At 36.5% G+C, this 20,516-nt stretch overlaps 1 protein-coding gene across 2 annotated transcripts in view; it reads right to left on the bottom strand.

Annotated features, from left to right (window-relative positions):
• The window catches only part of UGP (UDP-glucose pyrophosphorylase), a 42,645-nt gene that overhangs the window by 2,307 nt on the left and 19,822 nt on the right, over positions 1 to 20,516 (bottom strand). For both annotated transcript variants that reach the window (XM_089640059.1, XM_089640060.1), the window contains exons 2-5: positions 3,382 to 3,565; positions 2,464 to 2,696; positions 1,906 to 2,111; positions 286 to 1,051 (exon numbers count right to left, since the gene is read on the bottom strand). In XM_089640059.1, coding sequence (XP_089496185.1) covers positions 286 to 1,051; positions 1,906 to 2,111; positions 2,464 to 2,696; positions 3,382 to 3,565 — 1,389 coding nt within the window. The remainder of the gene's footprint in view (positions 1 to 285; positions 1,052 to 1,905; positions 2,112 to 2,463; positions 2,697 to 3,381; positions 3,566 to 20,516) is intronic.

The raw sequence follows: 20,516 nt of genomic DNA, 5'->3' as shown, positions 1-20,516 counted from the left end.
GCGTTTGTTTACTTCACAAATGTCAAAACAGAATTGACATTTGGCGCCATTTGCAAAAGTTATAGCGTTTTCCAATAGGGTGATTACTTTTGCTTCACCCTGTATAATTATTATGGAAAATATTGATTTGGACGTCTACAAAAAGAACAACATCCGTTGATAGCTCCATTGTAACCTTTTACTGTTTTTTGTTAAATGTTATATGGCATATGTAACAGAAAGAAGGTTATGACAGAATTTTCAACAGCAGGACCATATTTGTAAGAAATAAAGCAATAAATTTACCTTGAGAGAAACCCCCCTTCCGAATGTAACATCTCCCGAGACGGTGAGATGATCCAATTCAATCAGGTCAGGAATGTTGGCAAAGCGTCCTAGGAACTCTTTGACCTTGGCAAAGTGATTATCGCCCAGCTTCACCAGCGGAGTCGTGGGGAACATCCTCTGAGGAGACATAACTAGGGAGCCATGCGACAGGCTGTAGAGATTGGACATCACAAGTAGCAGATCCGACGACTTCTTCACGGGCAAGAACCGACACCTCGGCACGTTGATTCCAATACCTCCGTCAAACACCTTCATAGCCGCCCCGACAGCGGTCTCTAACTGAATCACGTTTAAACCATTCGCTAATGTCTTGTTATTGATAATGATCTCCATATCAAGTGAGCCTTGGTCTAAAACGCGTTCGACAGCGTCCAATTTAACCCAAAGATTATTTGTGTTGAAAAACTTGAATGTTTTTACAGATTTGAAGTCTTCAATTCGTTCGTTCGGGACCTGCGCGATCTCGAGCAGTCTCAATTTGTTCTCGTACTGGATGAGGGTGCCTCCCTTGACGTCGGCTCTGGTCTTGTCGGTGACCTCCATGACGAACTCGATGTTCTTGGTGGGCTGGAGCAGGAGGTTGAGGATGTTTAGGTCGACAGTGGCGCCGAGGTTGTCGATGTTGCTGATGAAGCAGTACTTGCGGCCCTTCTCGATGAACTTCCGGAGCAGTCCGCAGTTTTTGAAGGATTGGTAGAAGTCACCGTGACCGGGTGGGTACCATCTGGAATAATAAATTGTATTAATGAAAACTGTAATTAAAGTTCATATTTTAATCGATAAACATTGTATCCTAAACAATAATAAAATAGCATAGTCATCAATCTTACAGTTGAGGGGACCTACGGCTTTCCCGCCCTGTTGGTTACTCCTTCAAGGCCCACTACAACTACTTTTTTTACTTAAACAACTACATTTATGTAAAAATGCCTCTGGACCCTCAAGTGACCTTGCATTAGTAATGTGTGTATGTGAATGATGGATTAGTATTTAGTAATGAAATTTCAGCAGAAAACAAAAGATAACTTTGAAAAAAATTACACAAAATAGTTGGAATAATATCATGGTACAAAAAAATTCATCAACATTCTATAAATATAAGAGGGATGAAGGAAGGAAGAAACGATGATCAAAAGTCGCCTGTGTTGGAGCAGGGACGAGGACTAATCATCCCCATTGGGGGGAGGTTTCTTTAAATATATATATTGTCATCAATCATACGAGTGACAATCATTTGAAAAAACCTCAGTTCAATGAAAATCAAAGTTAATAATTGTCTCCTTTTTGATTCAGAAGCTAATAATTTAACAAGCTCTATGGCCTAGCCGTAAGCTCTTTGGCTTTGAGCCCTGAGGTCTCACGTTGGAAACCCAAGGTGAACAGATAGTAACATAATAACTAACCTAACATAACCAAATCCAAATCCAAATTTAAGGGGTAGACAGAGAGAATGGACCACAGCATTAGTCTGGGCATACAATCCTAGCTTGATTCACATTCATACATCGTCTCATATATACCCTAAATGATGTTAGTCAACTTCTGCTAATATAAGCATGTAGTTAGGTAAGAACTTACGCCTCAAGGTCCTCCTGGACATCACAGGACTTGGCAACCGGCAGCAGGGACTCCCGGTTGATGCGTGGGAAGCAGGACTGGTTGAAGGTGGAGATCTCCACCTTGAGGCCCTTGTACTTGCGCACAATCTTCTCCGTGTCCTCGTCAGTGTTGAACGAGTTCATCAGCACGAGGGGCACGTTGCACTGGTACTTCTTGTTCAGGTGCTGAGAACATTAACTTCGAATGAATAGGAGAGTGTGTTGTAACAAGCAACTAATGAATGCTAACGAACGCTAGAGAACTACTAATATATCACACCTATTCTGCCCACGGCGAGAGACTAGCTATATAAATTGTCCAAATCTATTCAATAGTCTCTTATTCCAAGTTCATACTAAAATACTGGCTTTCACTAGACATCAGACCGTCGCAAAAAAAGTAAAAGCTGGTGCGATTTGAACGGTTTGGATAAGAAAATTGTATTTTGATCTTTAAGAAATGTGCCACATGAGGTCTACATTTCGTTTCAAAATAATGAAAATTAACCTATACACCGTGTATACAATATTACAGTACCTCAATCTGCTGCACGGTGAGATCCAAAAAGGTGAGGTCGTTCCTCACGGGGATGACGGATTTGGGCCCCCGGCAGCCCATGGAGGTACCCAAGCCTCCGTTGAGTTTCACCACCACAAGCTGCTCCAGCATCTCGCGCACGTGCTCCGCCGTGGGGTTCTCCAGCAGGCTGTAGTCCAACACGGCGCCCTCGGGCAGTTTCTCGATGTGTTCCCATGACACTGACGGGCCCTCTGGAAGATGAATGAAGATATTCAGTACAATAATTACCTCTTCAGTGGTCTCAAAAATGTCAAATGAAAGGACACCGAAAATCAAGACCAAATGTGTGTACCGGTATAAGCGGGAGAGACCAAGGAAGATGTGGACTGAATATGTGAAAAAGGATTAGAACAGGACAGAAAGGTCTGTAGACTGGAGAAGAATGGCTAGGGATGTGGAGGTGAAATACCACCCTGGGATGTAGCACCATGATGAAGATAAAGTGATCTCAAGAAAACTGTACTGAATATGTGAAAAATGATTGGAGCAGGACGAGAAGGCCTGCAGACTGGAGAAGAACGGCCAGGGATGTGGAGGCGAAGTTCCACTTTGGGATGTAGCACCATGATGAAGACAAAGTGATCTCAAGAAAACTGTACTGAATATGTGAAAAAGGATTGGAGCAGGATGGGAAGGCCTGCAGACAGGATAAGAACGGACAGGGATGTGGTTGAGGAGATATTCCACTATTATCTAGCAAATGATCTCAAGAAAACTTATATTATTAGTAAGGGAGACATAAAGAAAATCAAAGGCACAAGGCTTGCTACAAATTGAATTGTGCCTGTGTAAGTAGTGCCAAAATGTAGGGGTGGTGAAAATGAGGGGTAGTAAACTCGTTGGAGTCAGAGGGAAGTATGCTATAGAGAGACTGACCTTCAGCGACAAAGCGGCTGAAGAGCTGCGCGAAGCCGTCGAGCTCCTGTTTGGCGGCCTTCTCGCGGGCGGGCGGCGCGTCCTTCAGCAGGCGGTCAAGCTCCGCGCGCAGCGTCATCAGCGCGTCTCGCTGCGTCAGCTCGCGGAACTCGCGCGACCCCGACGGCGCGCGCTGGTGGCGGACCTAACACACACAACAATACTGAATACTTTCTTATTTCACACTGGTGTACTTGGAAGACCCTTGGTCTTCACCAGAGCTGAACATCATCTACAAATCTGGTCTTCGTGGCGTAGAGCTACCAACTTCATCGCCACGAACACTCCTCCACCTTTCATCTCCGCTTCATATGGTGTTGACCATCGACCTGGATAATTCGCCGTCGCGGTATCGATCTTCGGCCTGGGGAATTCGCAACCGATCATGTCCACTTCAGCGTCGAGCATCGGTTCGGAGTCATCGCATCAACATCAACACTGACCTCAATAAACGCTGTGATTACCAGAACATCTTTCATTCGTCTCACATTACCACATCCCCAAAGATTTGATGTCCATCATGAGGAAGAGGAAATTGAGTGTTTCAAATTCCGTCACATTTGATGAGCATCAAATCGACGATCAGCAACAAATTTGTTTTGTCGGTTAAACGGAAATTCTCGTCCCGTTTCAGCGTTTGATCAAGTGATCAGCTGTTAAGAAACAAAGGGAGATATGACATAGAAGCATTCCGACTATCGCCGTGCTACGACCAAACAGCACGTACTCTCAAAGCGACGGAGCCAATGAAAGTTATGCGTTTGGTACGTAGGTAGAAAAAACTGGCTATTTTGATCTATCTGTTTTGAGTAAAGTCGAGCAAAATGGAAATATTGTTTTGGCGTATTCAGCGTATTTATACAAATAAATTAATATTCAGACTGTTTGAACTTTAGCATCTGTATCTGTATGTATATTATTAGTATTATTACGTAGGTGGTTACATCCTCCTTATCAGAAAAGCGAGATAAATCACGTTAAAGTTAGTCGAAGATTCATTATGTAGTTTATATTACTAAATGTCAACAACCTTTTATCTTATCTTATGCGAGGATAGTAATAAAAAAGTAATTGGTCCACCAAACCGTTTATCAACAATGATAAAATTCAAGAGTCCTCTAGAAGAGATTTGAATTTCGTAACACAAAAAAATACGAAAAAGGATTACAGTGATTTGTCTATTGCAACAATAGTTAAAATATGTACTAAAATAAATAATAATTTTAATAAAACTAAAAAAATATATTAATGCAGGAGTTCCACAAGAGTCTATACTAGGCCCAACGCTTTGTATATTTTTTGTATAAATAATGAAAAAAACTTTTCTAATACGTGTTTGCTGACGATACGGCATTGGTTATATGGCATCGACTTAAATAATCTTTGTAAGTGGTCACATGACACAGGACTTCTAAGAAATGCGAAAAAAAAATAAGCCAAATCAATGCTAAATTCCGACTTAAATCTAATATAGTATCTTATAATTTTAATTGCATCCATTACACTATTACAAATAATTGTAACTGTGAAAGCTTAGACATAGTAACGGAATATGTTCCTAGTTCCTACCCGATGATGTAGTCCAGTCAGTGGGGGATAAAAAAGGGCTCCACCTTGCAAAAGGTTAGGTAGTAGCGATTTTCACATATGTTGTTAAGATTGGGACTCTAAAGAAAAAAAAAAGTTTTCGACCTTGAGGGGGTCGAGCTCGATCCGCCATCTTGGATTGAAGGTGCCAAAATTTGGTTTTTTCAAAATAATTATGAAGTGGTTGATTTTACAACCAAATTGTTAAACGCAAACTTAAAGACAACTAAATTACCTACATTTTTTGTGGAGAGTTTTTTTTTTGTAAGTCTAATAGGTAACGAGTTACAGCGGTTGAAAGAAGAAAATTTTGACAAAAAATTGTAAAAGTCCAGTTTTCTTGATAAATTTTGTACGAACATATTACACAATATCATTTTAACGTATTTCTACGTTACAATATACTTATATAGCATCATCCGTGTACTCGATGACGTTGATTTGTTATAGTGGGATCCTAGTCTACAGCTGACTTGGCAACACTGATTGAGTCCTGGTTACAGGACGTTACCTGGATGCTCATGTCTGCAGATGTTCTTTTCGATGAAACAATGCCAGTTCAAGTTTCACAAGAACGATTTTTAGCCACTGAAAATAACAAAGTCCGTCTGATTTCGATGCTTACAAAGCAATTTATACAGGATGATTTTACAGTTAAGCAGGCTGAAGAAGATTCTGATGAGTTGATTGTCAATACTGCGATTTCCTTGTGTTCATCATATGACGCTGTTTTCATTATTGGCGAAGACGTTGATCTCCTAGTTCTGCTGACAGCATTAGCACCACCCAAAAGTAGTATATATCTTCGCAAACCCGGGAGAGGCAAAACTTTTGAAAGACTGTGTTCCGCGAATAGTGTGAAATACAAAGAGGCGGCTGAGAATATTCTGTTTCTTCATGGCATTTAGCGGCTGCGATACAACATCGTCCTTCTTCAACCAAGGAAAAACAAAATTTTGTTCGCTTGTGCAAAACTACACAAGACTCAATGCCATGATAGGAATCTTCAAACAACATGATGCAACACCAGAAGACATAGCAGTTGCAAGAACACGCTTTCTTGTTGCTTTGTACGGGGGTGACATGGATAAGGAAACCTTGGAAGAAGTCCGCTACAAACGTTTCGCAAAGTCGACAACAGAAAGCAAATTCAATCTTGCCTCTTTGCCACCAACGAACGACGCTGCACGGTACCATGCATTTAGAACGTACCATCAAGTCCAAAAATGGTATGGAATCCAAAAAAATCCAGAAACTGGGGCTGGAAACGTGACACCAACGGGCTTGTTCCAGTAAGAATGACAAAGAAACCAGCACCCGAGACTTTATTAAAATTTATTTCATGCAATTGTAAAAAAGGAAGCGGCGTTGCATATAGCTGCACGAAAGCTGGATTGAAGTGTTCTATTGTATGTGGGTGCTGTAATGGTCAAACATGCTGAAATTCGCTAGAGGTTCACATCGATGTCGAGGACGAAGAAGAAGAGATGTCAATGAAAGCCCAGAATCTCAGTATCACAGGCAATGAGTTAGATGATGACATTGGTGACGAAGACTGTTATTAAGTAACATAATTTATAGTAACATAATTCATAGTAATGTAACATAATTTCGAAATCTACCATAGCTGGTATATCTGTGGAGTAGACCTATTGGAGATACCACAATAAAAAAATGCGCCATGTTCTATACCTCATGGTGGTGTGGAAATGAGTTTAAAAAATTATTAGGTATAATTATGTAATGAATAACCCGAAAAAATTACAAAGTTGGGAATTTCATCATTTTTTAGAAAAATATTCACATTTCCGCCACTGTAACTCGTTACCTATTAGACTTACAAAAAAATACCCTCTACAAAAAATGTAGGTAATTTAGTTGTCTTTAAGTTTGCCTTGAACAATTTGGTTGTAAAAACGACCACTTCACAATTATTTTGAAAAAAACAAATTTTGGCACCTTCAATCCAAGATGGCGGGTCGAGCTCGACCCTCCCAAGGTCGAAAACTTTTTTTTTTCCTTAGAGTCCCAATCTTAACAACATATATCAAAATCGCTACTACCTAACCTTTTGCAAGGTAAAACTCCCCACTGACTGGACTAATGTGTAAACGCAGCATAAAGAGAAATTGAAACATATTTATAAATCTAGATTCAAAAACGATGGATTTAGTTTTGAAATATATAAATAAGTACGGACATAGAAAGTTGGTATACAAACGTAATTAACTCACTGCCAAATAATGTAACTCTATGAATAAGGTAAAAAAATTGCTGTCTGAATGAAAGAGTAAATGCTTTGAATTGATGTGAATAGTAACATAAATTAAGTAATTAGTAATGAATTAAGCAATTAGTATTGAATGGGAGGATCGAAATGTATGTATGGATATTACAGAAATAGCTTACATATTAAAAGTAATATTATAAAGCATAAAAACATAAACATGTAATTAATAATTTATGGGCACGTGCTGAAAAGCCATTTAAGGACAGGTTGTTTCACGGAATTTATCAAAGTTCTGAGCTATAACTAACTTATATAATTTATCTAACGTTTGAGTTATGTTTTAACTATTCAAACTCTACAAACAACCCGTCCTACAAATCTAAAAATAAAAAATCAACGTTTTAAGTGTTTTTACTGTCAGAGGTACATCAATTTTCATCAGCTGTATTTAAAATGCATATGTACATATTTTTTGGTTTGACTGAGGATTTAAAGTTTCTCCCCAGGGGACCAGAATAAACAGTGCTAACAACTGAGCCAAATCCCGATTGGGTAAGACCGACATTTATTTCGTATATTAACTGCTGTAATGTCAACCAATTACAAAGAAATGGGTGTATGTCCGCATGTTGATATAATGCATTGTCATCGTGAACGAGTCCATCTCTCGAGTTTCAGCTCGATCTGATGTCGGGAAGTGGGTTAATTTCCACTTCCAAGAATTGAATTGATTCATTCACGAAAACAAAATCGAAATTCAAATAGATTTATTTAAAAAGACCACTATATAATTTTTGAATAACTGTAAAGCTGGCTCTACACTCGCGCGCGAAGTCGCGCCGTGAATTCGCGCCGTGAATATACGCCGCGATCCGCGCGTGAACTGTGTCCATCCACACTCGCAAAGCTTCAGTCTTGTTCGCCGCAAACCCTTTGTCGCGGGCCAAAAAACCGACAAAAATCGGGGAATGGCGCGAAGCGCGAATGCGAAGATTGCGAAGGCGTGAACAAGATCCACACTCGTGTTTCGCGGCCTTCGCGGCCGTTCGCGCAGCGAGTGTAGAGCGCGCTTAAAAACATTAAAAAAACAACTCGATTTGGTACCTACCTATTCAAGAAGAACTAGAGTAAAAAATAATTTTGTAACACGCAAAACTCTGACTGATAAACAACAATTTTAATTACAAATTATTTATTCCAATGGACACCCGAGTAAGTGCGTGGTCAGAAAATTAATAAAAATGGGTCGATTGAGACAGTTTTATGAATAAGAGTTTAAACTCTTAATTAACTATCTGATATGCGATAAACACGTTACGTCATAAAGCCATTGTCGAAGAAACGAGATCTAAAATAATGACAAGCGTAAAAAAAAAAACAAGTCATTGTGAACAGACGGCAATAGCAACGGTTAGTAAAACAAATAAATCAATCAGTTATTCGAATAACTGGAATTATAAAGGCATTTCTTTGATAATATGATTATATATGATTGAATGAACATTTTAATCTTTGCAACAATGACAAACAGTAGCTGATTTAACATTTATACAAAGCATTTTAAATAAGTACATCGACTGTCTCAAAGCGCTATTCCACACACTTACTTACAAAACAAATGCAGCATCTAATTCGTCATCTAATTGATACGTTTAGTAAAATTTGACATTTTTAGATTCACTGCCCATATTTAAAAGGAGCATCATGTCACTGATGTAAACTGTTCAATGAGCATACACATACACATTCATACACATTCACCTATACACGTCACCCGATGATTACTAAATGTACATACCACATATAAGACATTACAAGGAAACATATCAAAGGTATATTGACCACCTTGGAATAACTAATACTATTATAATCGGGGTTGTGATTGATTTGGAGTAAAGTTTTGATGTTGTGAATTCTAGGATAAACATCGACTTTTCTCTACTTTCTATAAACATATGCATATATTATATATAAATAAACCTTCCGGAGGAAATTCTCTGAATGATAGTGAAAACCCTATCAAAATCAATTTCGTATGTATTATATATATAATCCTTCCGGAAGAAATTCTCTGAATGATAGTGAAAACCGTATCAAAATCAGTTTCGTATGTATTATACATATATATATAAACCTTCCGGAAGAAATTATCTGAATGATAATGAAAACCCTATCAAAATCAATTTCGTATGTATTATATATAATCCTTCCGGAAGAAATTCTCTGAATGATAGTGAAAACCCTATCAAAATCAATTTCGTATGTATTATACAGGGTGTCCGGAAACTCGTAGTACAAGCGGGAAACTGGTGAATCTACATCACATTTGGAGTCGATTTAAGAGTATATTTTTTTTTATTTGAGCTTTCGTTATCGAGTAAATCGAGTTTGAAGTTGATTTTTTTTTTTTTTTTTTTTAATCAAATTCTTATAAATTATTACTTAAGATCAAAGTACCCAACTAATTAAAACTATTTGAAAGTAAAACAAATGAAGAAACTCGGATTTGAAGCATTATTTTGAAATCACCCTTCATTTAACCCGGTGTAATCATAAAATATTTCTGCTCTGCAGGGTTAAAACATCTGTTATTCAACCCTAAACTCCAGAAAAAACTTTAACCCTAAAATAGCCGAAAAAAATTTTTTTTTGGTTTTTTTTTTTTTTTTGAAAATGCTCAAATCAAAAAACTTTATGTTTTTTTGGGTTCCCCATGTGGTGTAGATTCTCCAGTTTCCCGCTTGTACTACGAGTTTCCGGACACCGTGTATATATAATCCTTCCGGAAGAAATTCTCTGAATGATAGTGAAAACCGTATCAAAATCAGTTTCGTATGTATTATACATATATATATAAACCTTCCGGAAGAAATTATCTGAATGATAATGAAAACCCTATCAAAATCAATTTCGTATGTATTATATATAATCCTTCCGGAAGAAATTCTCTGAATGATAGTGAAAACCCTATCAAAATCAATTTCGTATGTATTATATATATAATCCTTCCGGAAGAAATTCTCTGAATGATAGTGAAAACCGTATCAAAATCAGTTTCGTATGTATTATACATATATATAAACCTTCCGGAAGAAATTATCTGAATGATAATGAAAACCCTATCAAAATCAATTTCGTATGTATTATATATAATCCTTCTGGAAGAAATTCTCTGAATGATAGTGAAAACCCTATCAAAATCAATTTCGTATGTATTATATATATAATCCTTCCGGAAGAAATTCTCTGAATGATAGTGAAAACCGTATCAAAATCAGTTTCGTATGTATTATACATATATATATATATATATAAACCTTTCGGAAGAAATTATCTGAATGATAATGAAAACCCTATCAAAATCAATTTCATATGTATTATATATAATCCTTCCGGAAGAAATTCTCTGAATGATAGTGAAAACCCTATCAAAATCAGTTTCGTAGTTCAGAAGAACTAAGCTCACAAACAGACAGACGTGAAAATCTGTACATTGTTTCATCACTGTAACCGATATACTGTTTCTTATAATAATATAAAATAAATAATTGTATAGGTACAAACCAAAGATATTAGAAGAACGAGATGTGCTATGAGCAGTTCATACTGTGTGGAATTGTTTGGCCGAGTGTCGCCGGTTTTGTTCACCAATACTACTGCAAATCTTCGCTTACGCTAAGGTATCCGCACTAATACATAGAACAGATTTCTGTACGTACACGTCCCGATACCGTTCAAAGTACCCTAATTAGGTAGTACTCCGGCTACGGTCCGACGGCCAACATAGCATATCTCGTTCTTCTAATATCTTTGGTACAAACGCAATGCAAAGACACGTAAAGTTGTACATTTATTGGTCGGTTAACACTAACAGTAACGTTTCGCCCTGGTGAAAGACCACCATTTGTAGTAGATATAAAATGTAAAATTTTATAACCAAATAAAATATATAAAAACAATTAAGGCGATGCACTACGTCGTGTAATATTTTAAATTGAGCCGCTATCAATAACAACCCTTACGTAGATGGCTATAAGGTTTAAATTCCCGCTTAACACCATCCGTCTGTTTTGATTTATGCAAGAAAAAAACATGGCCAAAAAGTGCCTTTTATTTTATTTTGTAGATGTTCAGGCATAAATATTTAATTTTTTTTCGATCATTTTATAAATAACTTAATTTGCCATACTATACAATAAAATCATAACCGAAAATGGGTTCGTAAGTAGGAGATTTTGAACTTTAAAGCAGTTTTCATAGGCCTTTACACTATTTTTTTCTGGGCTTATAAAAAGACTTATCTAAAAAATACTCAATTATTTCAAGACGGAGATGTATTCTACTCGCAGTATTTAATTAAAGCATCTGAAACATTTCTAGGCGACCAAATTTTCAAACCAAAATCACATGATTTTGCATTACTAAGTATAGCATCGCCTTAAGAATCGAAATGTTCAATCAAATTAGTGTTTGGTGACGAAATCTGAATAGCCAGGTACTTTCCAATCTTCCTTTTCCCATCTACACCCTTTGCTATGCCCTTAACCCTCACAAAATAACCCGATTTGGGATGCCATACATGCTCCGGAAATTCGTAAGCAGTTGGGACTTTTGTGCGATATTCGCATTAAAAATGAGTAAGAACGCATTCTTGATGATGAAACATGAATAATACTTGCTAATAAATGCGATAATATTCACGATTAACTATCAGAAAAAAATTATAAAAAATATTAATCCCTATAAGAGGCTTAAGCATATTGTTGAAATTTTTAATGCAGTATGTATAAATTTTTTTATCGACTAGTAGATATCGCTCGTGTGTTGCAATAACCACACAAATCAAACATGAAAAATGTGCACATCTATATCATAACTAAACCATCCAAATAAACCATTTCCACTTGTAATTTTTACTGGTAGAACGACATACCTAAACTACCAAAAGTTGCCGAGAGACGGCAGTAAGTGTTAATATTTCTTCACAATATTATTAGAATAATTAAACTAGTTTCCTGAAAATGTTCTAATTTGAATTGTGTCGTTATTGCAGCAAATAGATTTATTATCGTAATGGACACGAGATAAGGGTGCATTATGCAAGTCAATAACTTTATTGGTCAATGGAATATTTCCCAGAATAATAGATTAGTGAGCGACATTAATATTCATTTGATACAGGTGGTATAGGTACCTAACCAGTTCCCACACTTCATAAAATAATCTAATGTAGGTACGTTAATTTTATAATACCAGTGAAGCATGTAATATTATAATAATGATCGTAGGTTGGTATCCCTAAATTCGTAAAAAAAGGCCCTGGGAACCATTTATTGGATAACCAACACCCCTGCCAAGTTTTTTTTTAATTTTTTTTTTTATATTAACTCCACACAGGAGGCATTGAAGAAAATAATTTCTTTCGGGGCCTATGTCATCTTTGGGGATGCTGTGTGGAGGGTCTTTTTGTGGAGAGGAAGGAGTGAACATGGGTCTTGAAGAGTCTCATGTTGTACGAGGGAGGAAACACAGAGGCCGGCAGTTCGTTCCACAGCCGAGCTGTTGAACTTAAGAACGAATCGTAGAAGCGACCCGTTCTCATGTGACAAATGTCAATCGTGTACAAATGTTGGGCGCGCGTTTGGCGTGTATCCCGACTACGCACCGGTGCCGAAGGGATCAATGACGCTAGTTCCTCAGAGCATCTTCCATTGTAATACCGATAGAACAAGGACAGCATACCTACCTGACGCCTGTGCTCTAAAGATTGCAGTCCGTTTGTTAAGATTGGGGAATCTATCAAACGGACCGCCCGTTTCTGCACAGAGTCAAGGGTTTTTTTCAGGTATTTTGGGGCTCCGGACCAGAGATGGCTGCCAAATTCCACGAAAAATCCACGAAAAGATCGTTTCGTTTGGTGACTTAGCAGGGGAACCCGGATTCACGAGGTGAGACAGATTCCTACCGACCCCCGATACCCTTTTCCTTCCCAGAACTTCCTTTCCTTAAAAAGACCCCCCACACAGCATCCCCAAAGAGGTCCTTACGTTTCGGCTGGGCTCTGATGTCATCCGATACCGAAGAGAATGACACCTCATCTGACCCCGACCACTTCAAATTAGACCTGTTTTCGTGAGTATAGAAAAATCTAAAACATATATTTACTCTGAAACGTGCCATAAAAGAAATTGAAATGTTCTTTCCCGATAAGAAAATTTCGCATTACAGCTTTACAGTATTATCAGTAAGTTTACAATAAGCTAATACTATGTGCAGATTACAAGACTGTAAACACAGGTTATTCAATTCAGATAGAGCTGATAAAACGCGAGTAAATTCCAAAGCAGATTGAGAGAAAATCTACTCATACGACATCATGGAAAACTACAGCACCAGTGGCGGCTGATGGCTTTTGAAAGATTTACACAAAACATAGTTTTTGCCACACAGAAAGGATATACTAGAACTAAACGTAAGCGCTTCATCCCGTAGTATGAGGCTGCTATAACAGTAATCCCAGAGAAAGATCATAATATGCAAGTCATCAACGAAAAATTTTCATTTTCTCACATGTCTTGTATGAAAAAGACAGAAGATACTATAAGTAGAACGAAAACATCACGTACGACCTCTCTCTTCGACTACTTTGGCAAATTGGATGATGGTTCAGATACGCGTTAAAAAAATGGCCGTCAACATTACGTTGACTCTCAGCTACGATTTTGAAGTAGAAAGGAAAAAATCTACATCGTTGGAAAATGGAAAACAACATGAAAGTCACAAGATATACTTTACATAAAAAATTATATTATATTACCAATTTTATTATATTATAGTGTCAATTTTATGGCAAAAGTTGTTAAAAGCTATTTCCTCATCAGTTTTATTAATGACTGACACATTATTTCTTTGGAACTCCAAAACAACTTCTGCGTTCATTTATTTTAATGTATTTATGTTGTCTTGTCTTTAGTCTAATGTTGTCTTTCCGAAATGAGTTTAGTAAACTAACTGGGAATAATACATTATAAATTTGTTATTATTTTGTAATGTATTATCTTATAAAATAAAATACCGAATGAAAACTAAAAAATTGAATAAAATAACTTTGTTTTTAATATCACTTTATAATTTAATACATAGAACCAACCGGTTTCGGTTCACACATACTGAACCTTCATATTGTTTTCACTGTATTATGTTTTTATATAACTTTGATGAAACTTCAAGGTGAACCGAAACCGGTTGGTTTAATATATTAAAAAAATTATATACAATAACGTGTTATTAAAAAAAGTTATTTGATTTAAATCATTATAATTATGTACATCCATACATTATGTTAGCTAAATGTGAAAATTTAAATGAAAACTGTTACTTCATTCGATACTTCATACTTCATTGTTACTTGTTTTGAAAACAAGCAGGAAGGTTAATTAGTTAGGTTAGGATCGAAAAATAAAACATAATATACCTTATTTGGTACAGTTGTACAACAGTACGTCCTTTTTTAGAGGAGTAATCGAAAAAAATAATAATAAACCTTTTTATTAAGAAAATGAACAGCCGCCACTGTTTAATGGTCGATGGTAGTAATTATTATTCCATTTACAATCGTCAATCATTACTTTTCCATTTGAATGATTCGAATGACAATTAGTACAGTCAACTGCAAAACTGTGTGAATTTTGATTTTAAAAAGATCGTGGTTTACAAAAAGTTTCGTCTTAAAAATTAATACTTTGGTTAATCTGCTAATTCAATTCAATGAGATTTTTTTTATTTGAAATTTTTTTAGAAGAACATTTTATTTTTTAATTAGCTATGTATTTATTTAGTATACACTGTGTCCGCAAACTCGAAGTAAAAACGGAAAACTGGTTAATCTACATCCTAAATAAAATATCGATCTTTAATCTTTTTGAACTCGGTGTAAAAAAATCCGACTTCGGACTGATTTGTGCCTATGTCAAACCACGATATAATAATGACTTGGCCTATTTCAGCATATCATTCGCCCACGCTTGCCATACATTTCAAATGGGAATGTATAGCGAGTGATATACTGAAATAGGCCAAACCAAAAAAAGTTATAACAATTTTGACTCCAAATGTCACGTAGATTCACCAGTTTAATGTACATGTACAATGTGTATGAAATTGGAGAAATGTACCTATATCTAAGAAAATATTTTTAGGCGTGATAGCTGTTGCCCCTACCGAAGTCAATGTCAAAATATATTGAATAACTGAGAGCTGCTTATTAAAAAAAACATTTTAAATATACTGTGATAACAATGTTTTCCAGTTTACCGCAAGTACATACATAAAATTACATTTAATCTCATACGTAAATAGGCACTTACATAGATTAATAAATATAATCATGATGAATAATGACGATTGCATCATAAAACATAAATTGTAGATTTATCTAAGTAGTAAGTAATAAATAATCTATTGTGTTATAAAAAATGTATTATGTTCCAATTGATAGATATTTATTGCATTACAAAATTAATGTATTATGTACCGATCGATAGATATGTCTTGCATTAGAAAATTATTGTATTATGTACCAATTGATAGAAATATCTTGCATTAGAAAATTATTGTATTATGTACCAATTGATAGATTTGTCTTGTATTCCAATATTAATATATTATGTACCAATCGATTGATATGTCATGCATTCCAATATTAATGTTTATGAACCAATTGATAGATATGTCTTGCATTAGAAAATTAATGTATTATGTACCAATTGATAGATATGTCTTGCATTACAAAATTAATGTATTATGTACCAATTGATAGATATATCTTAACTAACCAACCATCACGCCGTTTCCCCACAGGGGTAGGCAGAGAGGACGGACCGCCAAACAACTCGGTCTTGGCACACACTTTTTGCCTCATTCACATTCATACATCGTCTCATACATACTCTTCTATTATTCTGACTCTTGACATGGCCCGACTCGAGTATCTGATTCACTTGATCGTGCCATGTCTTCCTCGGGCGTCCTCGACTTCTGCTACCATTCAAATTTGCATCATATATTCTCCTTACACTTCTTTCTTCGCTCATTCGCTCTACATGCCCAAACCATGTCTTGCATTACAAAATTAATGTATTATGTACCAATTGAAAGATATATCTTGCATTCCAATATTAATGAGTAGATAGGTGGAATGTCTTCCGATTTCAACGAAAAGCGTACATGTAAGCATGTATGTACGTGATTGCCGAGTTTATATAATGCATTGCCATCGACAACGAGTCAATCTGCCGAGTTTCAGCTCGATCGAATGTCGAGAAGTGCGTAAATTTCCGTTCCAAGATTTGCATTCATTCTTGAAAACGAAATCAAAATTCAAATAGAACTATTAAGTAAAAAATGTTGGAAATGTGGCCGGAATCACGAGACGCCCATGGGGCTCTATAACCATGTGCTTGCAAATAATATCTCAAGGATTATATCGCCATAATGTTAATATCAATAAAAATAATGTCGCTACATTAACTACACTGTATGCCGATTAGCTAACTATTGTGCCTTTATTATAAATTAAATTACATCTTAACCTCGGGTATTGGTCCTGACCTCCCCAATCAATATTATAATTATTAAAACAAATACAGACACTAACGGTGTACGAATGTGAATTAAGTAAGCCAAGATAGAGATGTGGAGCGTTCTATCAACTCTGCCTATCCCTGCGGGAAAACGGCGCGATGGTTATTCAGTAAGTAAGTCACCAATATCTTCTATAAATTTAAGCACTAGGTTATTTTATATATAACAATGCATCAAAACACAGATTATATTAATTTAATTTTAAAATAATTTAAATTAGTTAAATACTAGTTAGGTAAGTAACTGAAAAAAAAGAAATAAAAATATTTTTATTTTATCAGATATATATTAAATCATTTTTTGGTCTTGAACAAGCCAACGTAGCGCAACTGGTAGAGCACCAATCAGAAAAGGCTGCGGGTTCAGCGGCGGCATGTTTTTTTAAGTAGGTACCCAAATTAGACATAAACGTATTTTATATACAGGTACCTAAATCCCACATAAATTAATATATTTTTTTATGTAGGTATCTAAATCTGGCAAACACGTATTTTATAAATAAGTACCTAAATCCCACGTACACGTATTTTATATATAGGTACCTAAATCCCATATAAATATATATTTTTTATGTAGGTGGACCTAAATCCCACATAGAGGAGATGTACCGAATATGGCATACGTCCCTAATATGAGATGGTCATGTTTCTCAAAATTTATGCGAGAACAGCTTCTATAACCCAGCGTTCCCTATTCCCCACCGAACGATCTTGAACATGTCAGTACTCGTTCGGACGCCGCCCACAACACATGCGCCTGAGAGAGTGATCAAGTTTTTGTGCCACACCGGTTTAATATTTACGTAAGTTTCACTTTATTCTTTCTCAAAAGATTTTCTCCACAAAATTGTCAATCTTTCACTGATCGACCAAATTATTATTTAAATGTTATGTTTTAAAAATGTTTTGAAGTTAAAATCAAGTAGATTTTGTTCTATAAATATATTTGTTTGAATTGATCTTGTTCCAAATATGGGATTTTTTGATGTCCCTAATATGGAATACTATCTCATATTAGGAACAGTGTTTCCAATATGGAATTCTAGTAGCTAAATTTCTTTTTTGATATTCCAGGTTTATCTATTTTGGCCTACACTAACCTCAAAATGTCGAAGACAAAACAGCGGAAGACGTGGGATAAAGAAAAAATGGTTAAGGCTATGGAAGCTGTAAAGACGAAGACCATGGGTTATCAGAAAGAAAGCCGCTATTCTTTACGAGGTTCCTCGAAGCACTTTATTCAGATTGTGCAAGCCGAGCGCTGAAGAAGATGCTGTTGAAGCTGCGCTGGGACGAAAGTCAGTCTTGGGACCAGTTTTAGAGGGACAGTTGCGGGATTACCTATTAGAAATGGAAAAGCGGTATTACGGACTGACAAGGAAAGATATCAAAAGACTTGCATATCAACTAGCAGTTCGCAATAATCTACAGCACCCATTTAAAAACGAAACAGCTGGGAAAAAATGGTTAAAAGGATATTTAAATCGCCACAAGGAAATTATTTCTCTTCGTAAGCCAACAGGCACATCGTTTGCTCGCGTTAAGGGATTTACTGAAAATAATGTTCGTTCATTTTTCGACCTTTTAGAGAAGGAATATGAGAAGAAATCCTTTCCCCCATACCGAATTTATAACGTCGACGAATCAGGCCTATCGGTGGTGCAGTCCAAACTTCCAAAAGTTGTAGCTATGAGGGGGAAAAAACAAGTCGGTGCCATCACCTCTGCGGAAAGAGGATCACTTATATCACTTATTTGTCTCAGCATGAATGCCGCCGGAGATTTCGTTCCGCTAATGATAATCTTTCCCCGGAAAAAAATGAACGCTTTACTTATGAAAGGAGCACCGGCAGGATCCATCGGAGGATGTCATCCATCAGGGTGGATCCAAACAGAACTATTTACGGACTGGTTCCAGCACTTCATCGAACATACGAAACCAACTGAGGAAAATCCGATTCTGTTAATCCTTGATGGACATTATAGTCACACACGCAACATTGATCTTATAGATAAAGCTCGAGAGAATCATGCCACCATTCTGTGCATACCTCCACATTCTACCCACAAATTGCAGCCCCTCGACAAGACAGTGATGGGAGCTTTAAAGACGTATTACAGTGAAGAAATTCGGCAATGGCTTCTGATGAATCAGAGGCCTTTGTCAGTCTTTGATATCGTGGAACTTTTTGGAAAAGCATACCTGAAAATACAATGTGCAGCTTTAGCCGTGAACGGTTTCAAAGCTACTGGAATTTACCCCATCAACCGGAATATCTTCAGCGAGCAGGACTTCCTAGAAAATGAGGATCAAGAAAATGATTGTCCCAACTCAATCAGTATTTCAACTAGCACGTCTCTTCCATCTGCTGATCCCAAGCCTGTCCTCGTAAGCCCAAATATAATTGCACCCTACCCAAATAAGAAAAAGACAGTTTCCACTAGAGGAAGAAAAGCAGGAAAAACTTACATAATTTCGTCGTCTCCTTATAAAATTGAGCTGGAAGGCATGCAGAAGAAAAGGGGCATTGTGAAAAAAGGCACGGAAATATGCGATCAGCCCTCCACTAGTGGGGTCCAAGTGAAAAAAAAGTCTTGAAGAAACCCATCAGAAGGCTACGATACGACTCTACGTCTTCTTTTGAGATGTCACATATATCGCTGTCATCCCATTCTTCTGAAGACATTTCGACAGCAATCCAACCTCGTGATGTTGAGTCCGATGCGGTTTGTGCTTACTGTTCAGGACTATACAGCCATGATATCAGAGGCGAAGAGTGGATACAATGTATAGCCTGCCGCCATTGGTGCCACATTGAGTGTTCGGGAGCCGAAAATATTGATTTTATTTGTGATTATTGCTTGCAAAATTAACAAAATCCGTGTATCCCATAATAGGAGCACTTTTTTTGAAACCTGTTTTTTCTATTGTTTTACTTTTCGTCCAAAATGAAGACCTTTTTGAGTTTATTTTAATATTTCGTAAACATTTTAAGTTACATAACTATATTTCCAAAAAAATCAATGTGTAATACTCAATAAACGATTTAATTATAATTTATGGGATATTTTTTAGCTAAGCTATCCCATATTCGGTACTTCTCCTCTACATGTATTTTATATATAGGTATCTAAATCCCATATAAACGTATTTTATATATAGGTAACTAAATCCCACATAAACATATATTTTTTTATGTAGGTACCTAAATCCCACAAACATGTATTTTATATATAGATACCTAAATCCCACATAGATAAATTTTTTATGTAGGTACCTAAATCCCACAAACATGTTTTTTTTTGTGAAAACCGCACAACACAAGAGTGCCGATTATCTGTGCCATTGGGACTATGGCATCTCCGATTTAAATATGTTGTGAGATTGAAGGAGTGGGAAGGGAAATGAGGTGTGAATGTGGAAAGTATCTGGCTATTCAGATCTGGTCACCGAACAAGGCTAATGCTATTCACTCAAAATTTCGATTCTGAATCGTACTCAGGGCGATACAAAGGGCCAATTGTTTCACAGTTGAACTTCACCAAATCAGGGCGACAACTAGCTCCTCAGGCCTCAGGCATATTCTGTCAGAAGGTGGCAGTATTTCCGCTTTGCAATAAAATCCAAATAAATGGAAT

This window comes from Hesperophylax consimilis, chromosome 15, assembly GCF_061612785.1.
Source record: "Hesperophylax consimilis isolate HC1 chromosome 15, BYU_Hcon_1.0, whole genome shotgun sequence".
Taxonomy (NCBI): Eukaryota; Metazoa; Arthropoda; class Insecta; order Trichoptera; family Limnephilidae; genus Hesperophylax; species Hesperophylax consimilis.
This window is presented reverse-complemented; position numbering and strand designations above follow the sequence as displayed.